The 19,913-nt window shown below is 40.5% G+C and overlaps 1 protein-coding gene across 2 annotated transcripts in view; it reads right to left on the bottom strand.

Annotated features, from left to right (window-relative positions):
- TRIM29 (tripartite motif containing 29) overlaps positions 1-19,913 on the bottom strand; it is a 72,972-nt gene that overhangs the window by 28,018 nt on the left and 25,041 nt on the right. For both annotated transcript variants that reach the window (XM_077250491.1, XM_077250492.1), the window contains exons 3-4: positions 12,673-12,906; positions 8,846-9,032 (exon numbers count right to left, since the gene is read on the bottom strand). In XM_077250491.1, the coding sequence (XP_077106606.1) occupies positions 8,846-9,032; positions 12,673-12,906 (421 nt within the window). The remainder of the gene's footprint in view (positions 1-8,845; positions 9,033-12,672; positions 12,907-19,913) is intronic.

Here is a 19,913-nt window from a genome sequence, read left to right as displayed (position 1 = left end):
TACTTTTATTTTGAATTAAGAGGCCCCAGTGTTGGTTTTCTCTCTTCTGAGACTTACGTCTTTGTTACATACTATCATGGCCTTACGGACTATAGCGATAGGCCATGTGGCCACCATGGAGCCATGAGCTAGGGGTACTTGATGTCGAGAGTCATCATACCTACATTTGCCCAGCCTGTCTTCACAATTTCAATGCAGCTCCTTTCTGCATCATTCAGTCTGTGGAACCGAGACTCAGCAGCTGCGATTATGCCCCTAAATCATGCCTGCTGTGCAGAGCCTTAGCCTGCACGGTGCACATACTGATACACCATGCCAGGGCAATGGGGGAATACTCATAGAATGATTATCCACAGCATCCTATACCCAGTATGATGGCCCTCACAGCCCCCATACAGTTTGATGGCCCATATAGCTACCCTATACATGGTATTATGTGCCCCACACAGCATCATATTCCCAAAATGCCCCACATAGTGTGATGGAATAAAGATTATTTATGAGTATCCCCCATTCCCCTGGCTTGGTGTTTCAATACGTGCACCGTGCAGACTAAGGCTCTGCACAGAAGGCATGATTTAGTGGCATCACCGCACCCGCTGAGTCTCGGTTCCACAGACTGAATGATCTGTGGGGTTCATAATACTGTTGGAGGGCTGTGGTGGCCATCATACAGTGTGGGGGATTATAAGAGGCATCATACTGTGTATGGGGTAACTATGGGGAGACTTTTTACTTTTTGTCTCACCCGTATTTCCTGATTCTAAGCATGCAAACGAGGCCCTCAATGCTCTTTGTAATTGTTGAATTATGTATTGCTGTATAATGTCTGATACTGTCTGTACATGTACCTATTGAATGTCACCATCTCCTGCCTTGATTCCTGCAATATCCTCCTCTATCACCTCCCAGCTAATACTCTCGCACCTCTCCACTCCGTCCTTTACTCTGCTGCCCAATTAATTCATGTCTCTCCTCAATGCTCTTCTTCTCTCCTCTCCAATTCCCTTCATTGGTTTCCAATTCCCCAACGAATTCAGTTCAACTTACTAACACTGACCTACAAGGCCTTCCATAATCTGTCCCCTCCATATACATCTTCGAACTAATCTCCCTATGTCTCCCCATGTATACTTTCCAGTCATCCACATATCTCCTTCTCTCATCTACACTTGTATGTTCCTCACTGAAATACCTCCAAGACTTCTCCCAAATATCTCCCATCCTCTGGAATTCTGAATCCCAATGCATCTAATTATCCACTACATTCGTAATTTTCAGATGGAACCTGAACATCCATCTTTTCAAGAAAGCTTACAGCCTGCACTGACCCCGCTGTCACCTCACCACCACTGGAGCTGCCGCAACCCCGTAACCTCAGTGCCCCTGGAACCGCTCCTTCCCCATCATCCTGTAGACTGTAAGCCCGCAAGGGCAGGGCCCTCTTCTTTCTGTAGCAGTCTCTCATTGTTGGTCTGTGCATTGTAATTTTTTTGTGTTTGTAACCACTTTTTACACGTACAGGACCATGGAATCAGTGGGATCATATATATGTATTTTCACTGCTTACGTCTGAGTTCTGTCATTTGTATTCCTACTACTCTCTGATCTGCTGCACTCGTGGATAATATATAGCATATTATTATTTATATATGTTCTCCTTCTGTCCTTGCTCTTTATGAATTACAATGTATCTGTTTAAACTAAATATAACTGAAAAATGGATAAGCTTGTAACTTCCTATTTGTCAATATATTGTATATTTTTTTATTTTTGACCCTATATCACTATTGAGTGATTTGTTTACTCATTTTAACATTGCAGGATATAATCTTTCATATTTATACAAAGGCACCTCGAGATGGGTGAACCCAAATGAAATTTCCTTGCAAAGCGACTCAGGTCTTTCTTCCTCATCCATTATTTACCCCTTCCTTCTCAGTAGAGATCCATACGAACCCTACCAATGTCTTTTTACATATAGTATCTAATTTTGCCTCAGCATTTTAGAAGTGACAGCTGTAACTGTTTATGTCATGGAACCAGGAATTACAAGCATTGAGGGGTGGAGCGCTCATCAAATATTTAACTCTTTCATTCAAGCTAGCAAAGCGTACATGCAATATTGACTACAGAGGAGAGTATTGGTTGCAGGCAGATTTCCAATGCATTTATTTGAAGCCTCGAATAGGATCTAAATCTCGACCTGATCATTAATTGGTGATGAAATAATATGTACACTTTGCTCATAGGAGCAGCATGAACAGATGCTATGGCGCTCATCATGACCTTACTGCTTGAGATATTATTTAATGTTCCTAAAGCCTATGATAGGAAATGCCTTGTCTACTGAGATCACAGGGGGGCTGTCACTACAGCTGACCCTATTATCACACTGTGCTTCAAGTGTGGCAATGAGATCAATGCCACTATGCTTGGATGCCAATTCTTGTGTTCACATTGTGCCCCTGTGTGATCATTCCCATGAACATGAACACTAATGCTTATACCAAACACATAGTGATCTTTGCTACTGTAAATACATACATGCTTCCATTGATGTTTGCAGTGTGAGAACACCCTCACTCTTCACACACGGGGGTAAATTAGGCTACTTTCACACATCAGCTTTTTGCCATCAGGCACAATCTGTCGAATGTTGAAAAAAACGGATCCGGAGCAGATTGTGAAAAACTGATGTGATGGATCCGTTTTTTTCGACGGATCCGACTAGCATATCCAGATAATTGGATAAAAAAAAATTTGGAGCATGCTGTTTAAAAAACTGGAACCCGGCGCCGGAATCCGTCATTTTCCGGATCCGACACCTTCCGGCTCCCATAGGCTGCCATTCTAGCAAACCGGAGACAAAAAACGTTGCTATGGATGTTTTTTCCTGAAACCGGATCGGCAGATTTGCTGGATCCGGCAAAAACCGGACAAAACGCAAGGTCATCCGCGCTAATACAAGTCTATGGGTAAAAAACGGATCCGGTGGAAACATTCGCCGGATCCGTTTTTTTTTCAAATTAGCCGGATTGAGCCTGACGGCGAAAACCTGATGTGTGAAAGTAGCCTTAATCAATAATTTTTTGTACGTATTTCATTTGCATTTATTAACACTCCATTTTTTTCACAAAATTGTGCAACTTTTTTTATTTAAGCTTCTATTCCCGATTTGATAAATTATCGTGATCTGAGCATGGTTATCTATGCACCTTAAGTTTAAGACAAATAAATGAATTGACAATTTTTTAAAAATGTTACAATAAGGATTCGCTCAGACTTCCATGTAAATCGGACTAGTGCAATCCGATAATAAATCGGATTGCTCTCAGACCAATGCTACAATGTATCTGTAAAAATCGGATGCTATACTGATGGTGCGTAAGGCACGCAATTATTTTCTCGCACTGTCCGATTTTGAACTGAAATCACAGCATGCTGCAATTTTTTTCACATGCCAAGTACAGCTGAGAAAAAATGTGCAGATCTGGACTGCACACGAATAACATTGGTCGGAGTGCAATCCAATATTTTATCAGATTGCACTCATCCAAGTTATATGCAAGTTTGAGCAAACCCTTATAGCTGCTGAGCAAAAAAAAAACGGATTGCATACAGACTGCACACGGACAGCACACAGATGACAAAAGAAAAAATTATTTTGAGAATGGGACCAATTTTATATACGTTAGTGTGAGTGAACCCTAATCAAAAAGTCAATCCAGTAGAGGGGTGACGTAAAATGTGTTCTAGACAGAAGTGTTACATGTGCAGATGGGCAAAACTGACATAAAAATGTACCTCATTATAAATTCCCCCCAATAGAAATGGAAGTATCCCATCTGAGCCTAATAGCAGGGCACCAGGCAAACATAGTGTTTTATATTTAATAGAATATTCTACCTCTTAATAGTTGAAGGGGTTTTCCCACTAACAAAGTTTGTTTTAAACAATAGATCTTGGAACAATAATAAGTTCCACACATGGAAAAATGTTCCTGTGCTGATATAATCTTATAAATGTGATGCTGCTGTGTAATGGGTGATGGCTGTGTCTTGCCATGCAGATCCAATTGATGGTCAGCAAATGCCACAGCTCTGGACCGAGGGAAGAAGCCATAAGTTAGTTATGATAAGTGAGTATACAGACAAAACAGCAGGATCTCATAGCTTTATTTCCTTACTTGAAGTAACACATTTCCCTGTCTGTTTTATCACAGAAGTGAGTGTTTCTGTCTTGTTTCAAGTCCCCTGAGCTCATCATATATCAAGTCAGTGAGGTAGGAGCTTGTATGTTACTGACTTGATTTATGATGAGCTCAGAGGGCTGGAGACATGGCATAAACCCTTGCTTCTAAGTTACTTTAGGCAGGGAAATGTGTTACCTCCGAAAGCAGCAACTGTGAGCCCTTGCTGTTTCATCTGTATACTCAATTATCGCAAAGACATGAGACATTCCATAATGTTATTTTTGTGAGATCCAGAAGTGGATCCAAAGGAAAGGGAAAATTGTTAAGGAAAGACCTGTTTTGGGCTGGAAAATATCGGAAATTTCAAAAATTCATAGTGTGAATATGGTCTGGACATCTTTTTAAAAAATATCTAAAGATTTAAAAGACTATTCTTCAAGGACACCCAGTTTTTTTAACTTTTTAAAACTTGCTAAACTAATTTTACCCTCCTAAGTCATCTTAATTTCCTGAGTTAATGACCCTTATTTTTCAAAAATAATATTATTACTAGTACAAAAACCACTTCATTTCCAGCCTGTATGAAGAAGAAACGTGAATACAATTATATTACTCGAAAAGTTTCTGTGCTCATCAGCATGAACTTAGAGAAGCAATTAAGCTCCTCTGCATGGCACCTATTTTCTGCACAACATCTAGGGAAATAAAGCATAGCAGATTATTATGACTAGTCATCACAGAGAGGAAATATTTCTAGCACGTAGAATAATTAAATCAGTTAGGATTCACCGGATAGATTTATATATACAGTAGGTGAGTTGGCAGGTATAATTGAATTGTTTTTAAAGTGTTTTGGTATCTTTATTAATTTATTATGTAGCATACAGGGGAATAAGGTCCGAGAAGTTACGCGGAATTACTAAATATATGAACTTCGGTAGTGGAAGTTGGTGATGATTCTATATTGAGTTACTAAGCCACCTCTTACATGAGTGGTCATAAAAAAACATCATCTAACATAGGTAGAATGTCATGACTATAGGTTTTCTCCCCGAATTATAGAAAGGACGTTGAAAATGCCTATGTGTCAGACTGGGAAAAAATATTTTGACTGTGTAAACAGCACAAGTCCTGTTTACATAGGAACAAAGAGAACCTATAAGCCCTGAACGATCTGTTACATATCAATCGACAAGTGTGATCGGCCTGTAAACAGGATATTAAAAAATGCCAATAAGAAAACAAGTAGCTGATACGAACTCATTTAGTGTTTCATGTTAATGGTCAGTGATCCAGTGGTCAATTAGAGCATGATGGTCTGGAGGGGTTCTGTGTCTCTTTTTTGGAGACCATGGTCTGACATTGGAATTCTAGTATGTCTGACAATGATCCCTCTGAAAAAACATATGCAAATTTTAAACAAACTATCAATCACCTGTAAGGGTCTAGTTAAAAGGATCCACCAGTGGCACTAAACAAACACCAATTTGTACATTTACGCATTGCGGGTTGTTTAATAGCTTGCTTACACGGGCAGACTGCAGTAAACAGTGCTTGATGAGCGATCTGTAATAGATCACACAATGCATATAGCCTTCCATTGTTCTCAGCAGCACAAGTCCTGTTTACACAATAAAGTATGCAAATTGCCTCTTCAGAGAGGAAGAGGACTAGAACTCTATAGCGCCACCTGTTGGAAGTAGCGATCCTACAAGACACTACTGACCCTGTAACGAGTCTTGCAGTATAACTTAGGATAAAAGACAAATCAGAATCTCAATTTGCAGACATGCTGTTTTGGGGTATTGCCCCTCATCAGTGCAAAGTATGAGGGCTGATTGGGCCAGATGAATGGCTCTGGACTCCGGTCTAAGGGGTAAAGCCTCTCCTTGTGGAGAGTGACATACTGGCCTTGGCATGCCAATGTAAGGAGGCTTATTTGACATGCGATGCTCCTCTGTGAAATATAATATGCAAACTGCCTCTTCAGAGAGGAAGAGGACTAGAACTCTATAGTGCTACGTATTGGAAGCAGTGATCCTACAAACCACTATCGTTCAACAATCCTTGCAACTTGACTAGTGGATAAAAACTAATCAAAGACACTCATCCATCAGCTGTTTCAGGGATCATGCCCCTCATCAGTGCTGAGTAGTGTTGAGCATTCCGATACCGCAAGTATCGGGTATCGGCCGATACTTGCGGGTATCGGAATTCCGATACCGAGATCCGATACTTTTGTGGTATCGGGTATCGGTATCGAAACAACATTAATGTGTAAAATTAAGAATTAAAATAAAAAATATTGCTATACTCACCTCTCCGACGCAGCCTGGACCTCACCGAGGGAACCGGCAGCGTTCTTTGCTTAAAATGCGCGCTTTTACTTCCTTCCGTGACATCACGGCTTGTGATTGGTCACGTGCCGCCCATGTGGCCGCGACGCGACCAATCACAGCAAGCCGTGACGTAATTTTCAGGTCCTCAATGCCTAATTCTAGGCATTCAGGAATTTAAAATTGCGTTCCGGCTTGTGATTGGTCGCGTCGCGGTCACATGGGCGCGTGCCGCCCATGTGACCGCGACGCGACCAATCACAGCAAGCCGTGACGTAATTTCAGGTCCTCAGTGCAGAAATAGGCATCAGGACCTGAAATTACGTCACGGCTTGCTGTGATTGGTCGCGTCGCGGCCACATGGGCGGCACGTGACCAATCACAAGCCGTGACGTATTTTTAAAAATGCGCGCGTCTCCTGCCTCCCGTGACGTCACGGCTTGTGATTGGTCGCGTCGCCCATGTGACCGCGACGCGACCAATCACAAGCCGGAACGTAATTTTAAATTCCTGAATGCCTAGAATTAGGCATTGAGGACCTGAAAATTACATCACGGCTTGCTGTGATTGGTCGCGTCGTGGCCACATGGGCGGCACGCGACCAATCACAAGCCGTGATGTCACGGAAGGAAGTAAAAGCGCGCATTTTAAGCAAAGAACGCTGCCGGTTCCCTCGGTGAGGTCCAGGCTGCGTCGGAGAGGTGAGTATAGCAATATTTTTTATTTTAATTCTTTATTTTACACATTAATATGGATCCCAGGGCCTGAAGGAGAGTTTCCTCTCCTTCAGACCCTGGGAACCATCAGGATACCGTCCGATACTTGGTGTCCCATTGACTTGTATTGGTATCGGGTATCGGTATCGGATTAGATCCGATACTTTGCCGGTATCGGCCGATACTTTCCGATACCGATACTTTCAAGTATCGGACGGTATCGCTCAACACTAGTGCTGAGTGGGGTTCCGTTACTGACATTGGTCCAGGGGGTACTGTTTCTCCTTGCGGAGACCACCGGCTATCAGAGTTTTGTAAACCAGGCAATGTTCACTGGGTAAAAGGTCTCTAAATATTCTCTCCTCTAGAAGACATACAGCTGTCTCCCACCACCCTAAAACCTTTTCCCTTTAATGAGATCAAATAGATCAATATTTCTTGCTGAGAACACAGCTCAAAGATAAAGATTTTAGTCTCCGTTCACTTCGATGTCAAGACTTCAGTTTCTGACAGATCCAGGATGGATACATTTTTAACACTAGCCTCACAGATGTTATTAACTTTAATGGTTGTCCACAGGTTTCTGTATATTTTCCTGCAGGGTAGGGTAACACAACAGTCAATAGCAATGAGCATCTGACAGAATGTAGTCAGGGCAATGACAGATCTGCACAATAAATGTCAAATATTTAGTGGTGCACACGCTGGATGGATACTGCCTTACGGGAATAAATGTGGATATGAATTGAATTAACGGTTACATGGTGGAATCAGTAGCGCTTCTGCGGTTTTATACTATTTGATGCATCTGTCTTTGGTGAAGAGCAGGAGGATTCACTACTCAGAGTCATTTCCTACTTGGATTGCTTGGTACTGTTTGTCTGATAATATCAAGATACCACTGTGGGCAATACTTAGTGATTTTCAATGATGTTAATGGAAATGTTTCTTGGTTTTTCTGTAGAGATGATGGATGGATCAGTAATATGAACAGAAAAGCCACTTATATTAATAATTAGTAAGTATAATGTAGGAATAGAGACCGCGATTCAATGATGTGTCCCTTACTCGGCTGCTTGCTGTAGTTTCAATAAAAGTAGTGTTTTAACAACAGGAGATTATCACTAGAGGACTAGTTGTCTCGTGCCATATAGTCCTTCTGCTCTATTTAACCCCACCACAATCACTCATTGGCAGCTTTCTGCGTATGCACAGTGTACACAGAAAGCTGCCAATCAGTGGTGTGGGCGGGGTTATTCAAAAGCTCAGCTTTCAGAGAGCTGCTAGATTCTATCAAAACTGCAGCAATCATCCCGGTAAGTGATACATCAATTAAAACAGGGTCTCTTTCCCTACATCATGCTGCTCTCAAATTACATAGCGAGAACATGGTCACAGAGTCCCTTCTGAAAGCAGAATGAGACATGTCATAGAATAGGTGCAGACCACAGTGCAATTAACTACAGCCATGCTGCACATGTCAGGGAATAAGCCGGCAACTGTCATCATGGTTATGAAAAGGCTACAAGTATGAGAGACCACTCATTTTCATCTAAATAAGCTTTCATGTGAGACCATCGATAACAGATCCGCCTTACCATTCTTGTCAACCAGATTGCGATTCGCCTCCATTTTACTGTATTTCTCCACATTCTTCCTTCCGGCTACAAGCAGTTCTTCTTTTAAGGCACCCATCGCTTGTTGCAGCCTTTCTGGCTCTAATGTCACAGTATAAGTAGGCAGTGGGGGGATCGGAGGAGCATTTCTAATAACCATTTGGAACTCCTAGTAAAAAAAAAATGTGTATGTACTTAATACAGTTTGCTCTAAACCAGGGGTATATACCAAAGTAGATATTCATTGACCTGAGTAGCATGTCTGCAAACTTCCTGCAATTGACTTAATGAGATTGTCCAGGTCTGTGTTATTTATAAATATCTGACCAGTGGGGGTCCGACACTTGGCACCCCCCATCAATCAGCTGTTGTCAGCTCCAGTGTACAGTAGGTAGGATGTAAAAAGTGTAGATAATTGGAACAGCTCCATATGCTCTATAGTGGTGGTTCAAGGGTACTGCATCTCAGATCCTATTCAATTCAATAGGAGCTGATCTGTAGTATACACACAGATCTGATATTGATGACCTATTTTAAGGATAAGTCATCAATGTTGTAGTATTGGAAACAAAAAACCTTGATTGCAACATTTAAATGACACTGAAACATTTTAGTAAGATAAAAGTGACACATCTGTATAGCAATATTCCTAGAACGTATGCCCTTTTGCACCTGTTCCTTGCTTTACCTTTGCCCAGAGATATTACCAGCTTTAATAACAAAACATCGTTGTGCAATACTCTGTCACGAGATGCATGCTGTATGGTTGTACCATGATAATCTGGAGTCCATAACCAAATTGGAGCAAACATGAAAGTAAACATTCCAGTATTCTCGCTCTTTGTCTTATTCATATTTTTACTTTCTTCCATTAATTTTAAATTCTAATTAAAACTTAGATCAAGAATGCAACTGTGTGATAGTCAGTGATGAGTGTAAGTAACCACCAAATCCGTCTACACTCTGCATGTATTGTGCATATAACATTGTCCTACTGCAGTCATAAAGCTCTTTGAGCAGGGTGCTCCATTGACAGTTAATGGCGGCTAACGGGGTTATCCAGGAATAATTCATTTTTTTACTACAGGCCTAAAATCTAACAAGTGGGTGGGTGCTAACTACCTGCTTATTGCGGCCTGCGTTGATCTCTGCTGGCACAGAGGGGTCACTGACTGCTCCTGTCAGTGATTCAGCTGCTTTTGCTGACATCATGTTGACAGAGCAGCGGACGTGGGCGTCACTGCCAACATCATGCTGATTGACAGCTTCCCGATGTCTAACTGTGAGGAGCCTCCTCTGCATGATGGCGCCAGTCGCATCCCAGTGACAGAGCAGCCTGGAAGAAGAGCTCATGTGTTGACATGGAGCAGCTGAATCGTCGGCAGGAGTGGTTAGTGATGGTGCCAGGTAGAACAGGCAGTTAGCTGCCTCTGTTAGCAACTACCTGCCTGTTAGTTTTTAGGCCAATAGTAAAAACAAATAAAATAGTCCCTGGATAACTCCTTTAAAGGGTGGTCGCATCATCTCTTTCACAAGTGCACCGCTCCCCACTCTGCCAGGTTTCCTGTTCCTGTTTGCTGCGGAGGCAGGAACTCCTGCTTGATTGAAAGGCTGGACCAGCAGCATTTTTGTGCCGCTACTGCGAATTTTGCACTTTCCCATTCTAATATATGAGGCTCCTTTGTCTTTGCAGCATTGGAGTAGCGCAGGAGACAGGGACAGCTTTAATGCAGTTCTTACAAGCACAATATAAAAGAGCTTGTAAGCACCAGGTAGGCTGCAGCTGTAGCCGATCTCATAAGTAATGAGCTGTAAACAATACAGAACGTAAGTCTAATTAGCAGGGAAACTTTTCACAATTGTAATAAAAAGTAAATTAGTCAGTTTCTTGTTTTTACAAGTACTTTTAATTATACCTATCTCTTCTATCTTTTAAGAGTGGAATAACCCTTTAAGTTGAAAAAAAAACCTCTTATTAAGAGCAATGAAGACCTTCCGTGATGGGTATCACCATTCATACATGAATAAAGCAAGGAAATATTTGATTTCTAGAACACGCCAGTAAAGCTCATTGCACACAGAGCCTGAATTTGCCATCTGTAGATTTCTGTAGGCCCATGGTGTATTTGATTCCGCGAAAAGGTTTCTTCTCACAGACTCTCCTGGAATCACGCCATGCTGTAACACGCAGATCTACTCCCCTAGAGACATTGCTTTCAATATCAAAGATCCTGAGCCCTGAAAACATGCGATTGATTAGATCTCCTGCACCAAATCTTGATAAGATCGTTTGTTTTTTAATAGCGCTTCATAAACAGCTATATAAAACAAACACGTATCGAGGTGGGAAAAATATCAGATCAGAAAAAGAAACAAACAAGCCAATAAAACCAACTCTTTAGGGAGGTTTTTTATGTTTATTGGTATATGCACTTGTCACTTTGTTGTTTAGTACGTTGTTGTTGGTTCTTTATTCTCTGCTTTAAGCATTTGTCCATTGTTTGGATCGTTATATGTGACCAAAATTTACACAAAATATTTCTTTATGTTGTTTTCAATCCAATCCTCAGCTCCTTTTTTTTGCTTTTGCTCCTTGTTTCTTATGTGTGTGATTTCTCACCTCTACACAACTTTTCATGCTGAATACAATTACTATATTATCATTATGTAGTGTATGGCACTTGTTTTAATCTAGGAATTTGACATAGTTTAGGTACTGAATCACATAGAAAAAATTGTGCACGAGAACCAATCATAAAAAAATACAACATTTTATTGACAAAGAAAAAATCAAAAGGACAAACAAGGTGTTAAAAAAGTGGGAAACCTAGGGAACCCACCATATGTTATACAGAGGCACAACATAAAACTAAACACACTGATACACTACACATGATTATACGTCAAGGAAACAAAATCAGGATGCTTGGTACCAGACCATTCATACACACAGACATAAAAAAATCTAAAAGTTTTTTTATATAACAGTAGTACAAAGATTGGTGGGTGCCAATGCTTCAGTTTATGTAGTGCCTCTGTATAACATATGGGTTCCCTATGCCATTTTTCTGGTTTCCCACTTTTTTAACACCTTGTTTGTCCTTTTCATTTTTTCTTTGTCAATACAATTTAGTATTTTTTTATGATTGGTTCTCGTGTATACTGTACTGAACCTTATTTATGTCCATTTTTTGGTAAATAAATATTTTTTGGCATTTATAAATATACATTCTTTGGATTTATTTTGTATCAGATGCTTTCATTTTGACCCAACCCCCGTTCTATAGTTTAGGTACTGTAGCAATAATCAACACTGCCATATTTTTCTTGATTTTTCTGATTCGATCTCCTGTACAATCCTTACTATATCCTTAATACAATCCACAGTATATGCCGCAGTAATATCCTCCCTTCCCCCACCATCATAAAACTCCATCATCTCTTCCGCAGCTGCACACGGGAAATTTTTATAGGTAATGTAATCTTGTGATTATCCCTCCGCCTGAAATATGGTATGAAGTTGTGGATACCAGTGAACTCCGGTCTGAGGGTCATCGCACTTGCATCTTAACTGAAGTGACTCCTGGATTGATGCTCACACCTAACATTACCTAACTGCTCCTATCCTAACGTGCCGGATATACCTAATGAAATACTATGTGATGTGCAATGCGATGGAACATTGATAACACTAGAAGGTCAATGCGCTTAAATCACATTTTATGATGGTAAACTGGCCCGGAGGGTATACTGTTGGCAGTAATCTCCCTCCTTACCGATTTATTTCTATTAACGCTTTATAATCCTACCTGTAGGAAAAGTACAGCATCTGTGGTATGTAACAGCTTATCTCCGTCGTGCTGCTTGTCTTGGAGTTGGTCCCTTTTTACTTGTAAGTCGCCTATAATTTGCTCAATGAGGTCAACAGCAGCCCTCTCCTTCTGCTCTAGATGCCCTTTTACTTCTTCCTGTTGTCTCTGAAGTTCCCTTATAAGATCCTTAAAACTATGGTCAACGGCAGATTTTTGGTTGGTGGTAAAATTCTAAAAAAGAAAAAACATATATCAAAAAAAGGTCAAAAACAGTACAGTGTGAACATGAATAGATGATATAATAAACATCGTTCAATAACTCAGAACCAATATTCTATAAAAAAAATAAAAAATAAAAAAGGAAAAAAAAAGAAAAAAAAGTTAAAAAAATAAAAGACAAAAAGAAACAATATAATATTTCCTATATGCAAAACATGCAATCATATATGAAAATGTGGATGACATAGTTGAATACCTTCAGGCCATAGTTAATAAATGCACTTTATGAACTGTCCTTAGACTCCATGCCCAGGCCTTAGAGCATTAGACGTATACTTCTGTATTACACATTACATATATGGATATTCTACTATTTTAATATATTAATATGTTTGCCGATGTCTTCTTGGTTCTCCTGAAGAAGTGTCTCAACTGCGAAACGCGTCAGGATTAAAACTTACATTTATTCTCTACCGCATCCTACACATCATTGTGAATGATGCCAGCTGTGCAGATTACACACACATTCTATTACATATAGTTACATGTTATGCAAATTATCAGATCCATGCAACTAAATAGCCGTACATTAGACATGTCTACCTTCTTTTTTTTTTTTTTTTTTAAAAAAGGGAAACGTAATGCTGAAAAATTGCAATATCCATCATTTTAATTTTAGTTAATCAAATTCATAGGTTGACAAGCAAAAATATTCCATTAATGCGCACACCTCTGACTATTTATATATAGCAATGAGGCTTTTACGAGGTTTTGACAGGCGCGGACTAACCCAAATTAGTAACATTTATCAATCACTGACATCTGTATCTAATATCTGAAGATTGGATATCAAACCGTGGAATGTTCAGCCATAACTATGTCACAAGGAACAAACAGCATATGGTTCATTACATATACAGCCAGTGACGAGCCTCGCAGAATAATTTACAATTTAGGGCATTGATTATATTATAAAGCAATGTATTAAGCTATGGCGTGTAATCTTTTAAAGATGGAAAACAATTTAGTTACCTTGTCATATACTCAATATCTCATAAAACGCCATTCTTATGGCTCTATGCATATATTTTCTACATCAAAGCCCACCATAACTACATGGACCAAAATCATTACAATCTCATGTACAGTTTTCAACAGGGAGGAAAGAGACAACTGACAGTGGCGAAAAACAAAACAGCCCAATCCTCCTCTCTCCGACATCTTGTATCTGGGGAGAGAAGGGTAGCCCCTATACACGTCATGTGATCGGCCAAAATCAGCAAATTCAGACAAGTTTCATCTAGGTGGTATGGGGGCTTACGAGAAGGCCAGACAGATCTTGGTGATAAAAGATTACAATACAGTAAAGAATAGTAATAACGGTCCTAGGAGCACAGGAAATGAGACCAAAACAAGGATTTTAGTGTTGAACCACAACGCGTTTCAACGGTTAAACCGTCTTTATCTGGTGGAAGTTTGTATCCTCCTAGAAGGTTAACGGCTGGAGCTGCGGTGGACCCTTTGCTTTTAATTTTAACTGTGACCCCCACAGCGCTCCCCAGTGACCGCTTTATTTTCCCTTGAAAAGATTACAATAGGAAATGTTGGGTAATTACTGAAATATCAATCGGTCCTATACATTCAACCCCAATCGCCAAGTCCCCCAGTAGGTCAAGATGTCAGGTTTTCCTTTCAGTTGCATAAGTTGTCTTATTATTGTCAAGGAATGACTGCATGTGTTTCAAGGAGATTTCTTCAACTACTGAGGATAGCAAAGGGAAGCCAAGTCATAATGTCCATTGGAGCTGCTGAACGGCCAAGACTGGTTATAGATGGAGGTGATCACAGATATTTACTAGCTATCATCACAGTTATACTCACTTGGTTAGCGTTATTTGAGAAATTCTAAGTTAAAGCCTCTTGTACCAGTGACAAGTCTTATATTTCCTAAAAAGTTTGCTTTCCACCACATCCTTGGAATTCATTGGGATAAGATACGAAAGTCAGAATTGCAATAAGAAACAATTTATCTAGTGGCAAAATATCTATTATTATTCAAAATATTATATATACAGCTCTGGCAAAAATTAAGAGACCACTGCAAAATGTTCAGTTAGTCTGATTTTTCTCTTTACAAGTATATTTTTGAGTAAAATGTAAATTGTTAGTTAATTCTATAAACTTCTGACAACATGTCTCCGAAGTTCCAAGCAATAAATTTTTTATTTTTTCTGATTCTGAAAAATGGTCAACACAAAAAAACCCCAGTGCTTTCAGACCTCAAACAATGCAAAGAAAACAAGTTCATAATCATTTAGAAACAACAATACCAATGTTTTAACTCAGGAAGAGCTCAGAAATCAATATTTTGTGGAATAACCATGGTTTTTAATCACAGCTTTCATGCGTCTTGGCATACTTTCCACCAGTCTTTCACACTGCTTCTGGCACAAAAATGTAAGCAGATCGTCTTTGTTTGATGGCTTGTGACTAGGGTTGAGTGAAACGGGTCAGCCATTTTCAGAAGTCGCCGACTTTTGGCAAAGTCGGGTTTCATGAAACCCGACCCCTGTGTGGGGTCGGCCATGAGGTCGGCGATCTTCTGAATCTAGTATCGGAATTCCGATACAGAGTTCCGATATGTTTGCGATATCGGAAATCGGTATCGGAATCCACATTTAAGTGTAAAATAAAGAATTAAAATAAAAAATATTGATATACTCACCTCTCCGGAGGCCCCTGGACATCGCCGCTGGTAACCGGCAGCCTTCTTTGCTTAAAATGAGCGCGTTCAGGGCCTTCCATGACGTCATGGCTTCTGATTGGTCGTGGCCGCCCATGAGACCGCCACGCAACCAATCACAAGCCGTGACGTAATTCTCAGGTCCTAAATTCCTAATTCTAGGAATTTAGGACCTGAGAATTACGTCACTGCTTGTGATTAGTCGCGTGAGCGGTCACATGGGCGGCCGCGACCAATCACAAGCCGTGACGTCATCTAAGGCCCTTCACGCGCTCATTCTTAAGAAGGAAGGCTGCCGGAAAGAAGCAGGGTGCGTCCGAGGGTGAGTATATACCTAATATACTCACCCTCGGCTTCTTTCCGGCAGCCTTCCTTCCTAAGAATGAGCGCGTTCAGGGCCTTAGATGACGTCACGGCTTGTGATTGGTCGCGGCCGCCCATGTGACCGCCACGCGACCAATCACAAGCAGTGACGTAATTCTCAGGTCCTAAATTCCTAGAATTAGGAATTTAGGACCTGAGAATTACGTCACGGCTTGTGATTGGTCGTGTGGCGGTCACATGGGCGGCCACGACCAATCAGAAGCCGTGACATCATGGAAGGCCCTGAACGCGCTCATTTTAAGCAAAGAAGGCTGCCGGTTACCAGCGGTGATGTCCAGGGGCCTCCGGACGGGTGAGTATATCAATATTTTTTATTTTAATTCTTTATTTTACACATTAATATGGATCCCAGGGCCTGAAGGAGAGTTTCCTCTCCTTCAGACCCTGGGAACCATAGTATCCCATTGCACTGCATTGGGTTTCGTGTTTCAGCCGACCCCGACCCCGACTTTTTTATAGGATCGGCCGATTTCGCTCGACCCGACTTTTGAGAGTCGATCCTATAAAAATAAAAGTCACTCAACCCTACTTGTGACTATCCATCATCCTCTTGATTACATTCCTGAGGTTTTCGATGGGGTTCAGGTCTGGAGATTGGGCTGCCCATGACAGGGTTTTGATGTGGTGGTCTCTTAATTTTTGCCAGAGCTATATGTACTGTATGTGTGTATAAACTGCCATGACTATATCATATTTTTATGACTTTTGTTCATCCTTAATTTTGCCACTAGTTTTATGTATTAGGATTTATATAAATATAAAACCTGCCATAGCTGTAGGTTTGGGGAGAGAAGAGATGCCCCCCACTCATTTTTAGAGTTCTGGTCTTTTGCTGTCTAATTTAATTAAGGATCCTTTAAAAAACTGCAGCAGTCAGACTGGGCAGCATTGTTGCCTGAGGAAAGGCGCAGGTGAGAGTCTATGAGTCAGTGAGAGCATTGTTCTACACGTCTATCAGGTTCTTAGTGGTTAGGTTTGTGTTCTGTGCCAGGTAGTGGAGCTACTTTACCTCAGCTCGTAGCCATTCATTAGTAGTTAGAGCCAGAGAGGAATAGCTTTTCCTTCAGCCTGAGAGTAAAACTGACTGAAATCCTGCTGTGTGGCCTGCAGCCTTGTTGTCTGTGTAGAGCAGAATTCCCTTTTACCTCAGTAGTTCTCAGTTCCACTCGTGGTGGAAGCCAAGGTGGATGCAGGGGGCAAGATGGGCTCTATCCAAGCTTTGGCAAGGAAAGGCCACCAATACCTGTCTCTCGCATAGAACTTATAGTCCGGATGTATGGGTAAAGGTTTACTGGGTACCCTTCTCCTTGGGTGAGCTGTGATTCACCCCATCCCTATGTACTTTTTATGCACTTGAAGGTAGAACCTGATTTCTGCCTCTTAAAAAAGTAATAAAATCTACATCAGGTGATGATTGTTCTACTACCTAAACCCATAGAGTATACATAGAATGAGAAATATATTTAAGTGTTTGTTCATTGAAGAATTTTAAGAAAGAGAAAAATTGACTCTGAATTGGGGTTGGAATGGGGTACTAAAGGCCCACCTTTAATATTGACTTTGGGGCCAAAAATGTACCTATACTTCAGCACTATAAAAACGGAGTAGTTTATATATGAGTGATTAGATACTGTCCTTTTCAGTACATAGCAAGTCAAATATATTGTGGCCTACCTGGGGATTTACCTGCTCTCCAGTGGGCCAGTCTCAGCCTGAGCTTACCTACTTAGATATGTGTATTATGCTAAGATTGATATAGAGTGGTAACAACAAAAGGCATAAACAAGCAATGGAGACGACAGGAAACAAAATGTATTGTATATCATTGTCTTCCTTTTGCAAGAGGCTGATGGCTTGATAGAACGTAGCTCTATTACCTTGGCATGCCAGGGCCGGCATGTCACTTTCACAAGGAGAAACATTAACCCCTCAGACCTGAGTCATGAGCCTCTCACCTAGCCAAATCAGTTCTCATGCTTCGCACTGACGGGGGGCAATGCCGTATCTGTAAATTGAGATACTGATTTGGCTTTTAACCTAAGTCATATTGCACGACTCGTTAAAAGGTCGATAGTGACTTTTAGGATCACTGATTCCAACAGGTGGCGCTATAGAGTTCAAGTCCTCTTCCTCTCTGGAGAAGCAATTTGCATATTGAATAAATAATGAACTAATTATTGTATCACTGTTTTTAAGCTAGGCTGGTCATTTCAATGTGATTTTGTTTTATTTTTTTTTCTGCATACATTTTTTTGGGGAAAGTAGTAAAAACGTCAGATGTTAAAGAATTATTTTTGGACAATTGGCATTTAGAAAAATGACAAGAAAGAAAAGTAAAGAAGTGTTTACAAGTGTAACGCAATAATATTATTATGATGTGGTTCTTACTGTAATGGTGTGATGCTGTACAACATGGTGATGTGAATATGGCCTATAACTGATTTAAATCATCTCAGTGGCTTGCATCCATTTTTCTATGTGTTGCTTTATTTCACATTTTGTATATATTGTAAATAAAAAAAAGAGAAAAACTTACTTGAGTGAACAGGAGGACCCGGAGTTTCGAAAACAAGTAATTTGTCTAATAGTTTGGCTATAGGAAATACTTTCAAACAGGCCATTCAGGAGGAAAGTACTTAATAGCATTTTATAAGAAAGATAAGAAGTTCTATAAGACTTCTAAGTTCAGAACTGGGAAGATATAGTGAGGACTGTTCTGTCTTCCTTTGACTCAACTAGAGTGCATGAAAGCATGAACCTCAGGCACCTTCTTGTTTTCTAAACTGAAAATATAACTAATGAGCACAAATGCTTGGAAATGTTTCTGCATTCCTTTAAAACAAAACTCGTATTTAAAAAATAAAATGTTTTTCAATGCAGCCTTCTTGCCAAATAATTTCAAATAATACTTTTCCAATATATAAGAAGCATCATATTACATGAAGTGGAAAATGAAAAGCTTTCCATGAATCACTATGTATCCTAACTAGTGAGGAGCGAGTGTACTCGTTGCTCGGTTTTCCTGGGCACACTCGGGTGGTCTCTGAGTATTTGTGACTGCTCGGAGATTTAGTTTTTGTTAACGCAACTGGATGATTTACAGCTACTAGCCAGCCTGAGTACATGTGGGGGTTGCTTGGTTGCTAGGGAATCCGCACATGTAATCAAGCTGTCTATCAGCTGTATATCATGATGCTGAGGCGATGAAAACGTAATCTCTGAGCAGTCACAAATACTCGGAGACCACCCGAGCGAGCTCAGGAAAACCCGAGCAATGAGTATACTCGCTTATCACTAATCCTAACACTAGCGTTGGCATACTTCCTTAACAGAGACATCATGTATCTTAAGATTTCCAGTCTTTGTACTCAATTATGTCTTTCTATATCTAGGTTATGTCCTAGAATTCCTCAAATAAATATATTCCATTACCTAATCCTCATCTCTATGTTGTGCACTAGCAATCTTAGAATTTTGAGACTGGTTAGAGAGCAGATAATTTCATCATGTGTCCCGAAAACCAGGGCAAGACTTGTATAGTGTTGCACCAACTCTGGGATAGTCCCAGTAAGGCTTGTAAAATGAGTGGGATGACCTAATGATATGTTTGTTTGCAAAGCATTACCTTTAATTACACAGCATGTAATAAGACTACTCAATACTCTGCCGCCTACTGCATCTAGATTCGCCAGTGATAATGTGTGCAATTATTTCCTCTGAATGTGCCACTAAGGCGACATGTGAAAATAGCCTCTTCAGAAAGGAAGAAGACCTGAACTCAGTATTTACACTTTAAAGAGCCTTGCCACATGACTGAGGATAAGAAGCCCAAACCACTCCATTTGCAGGCACATTTTAGGAGGTTAATTAACCCCTCATCAGGGCAAAGCAA

This window comes from Ranitomeya variabilis, chromosome 4 (assembly GCF_051348905.1).
Source record: "Ranitomeya variabilis isolate aRanVar5 chromosome 4, aRanVar5.hap1, whole genome shotgun sequence".
Classification (NCBI taxonomy): domain Eukaryota; kingdom Metazoa; phylum Chordata; class Amphibia; order Anura; family Dendrobatidae; genus Ranitomeya; species Ranitomeya variabilis.
The sequence above is the reverse complement of the archived record's forward strand: the minus strand, read 5'-3'. Positions and strand labels throughout refer to the sequence as shown.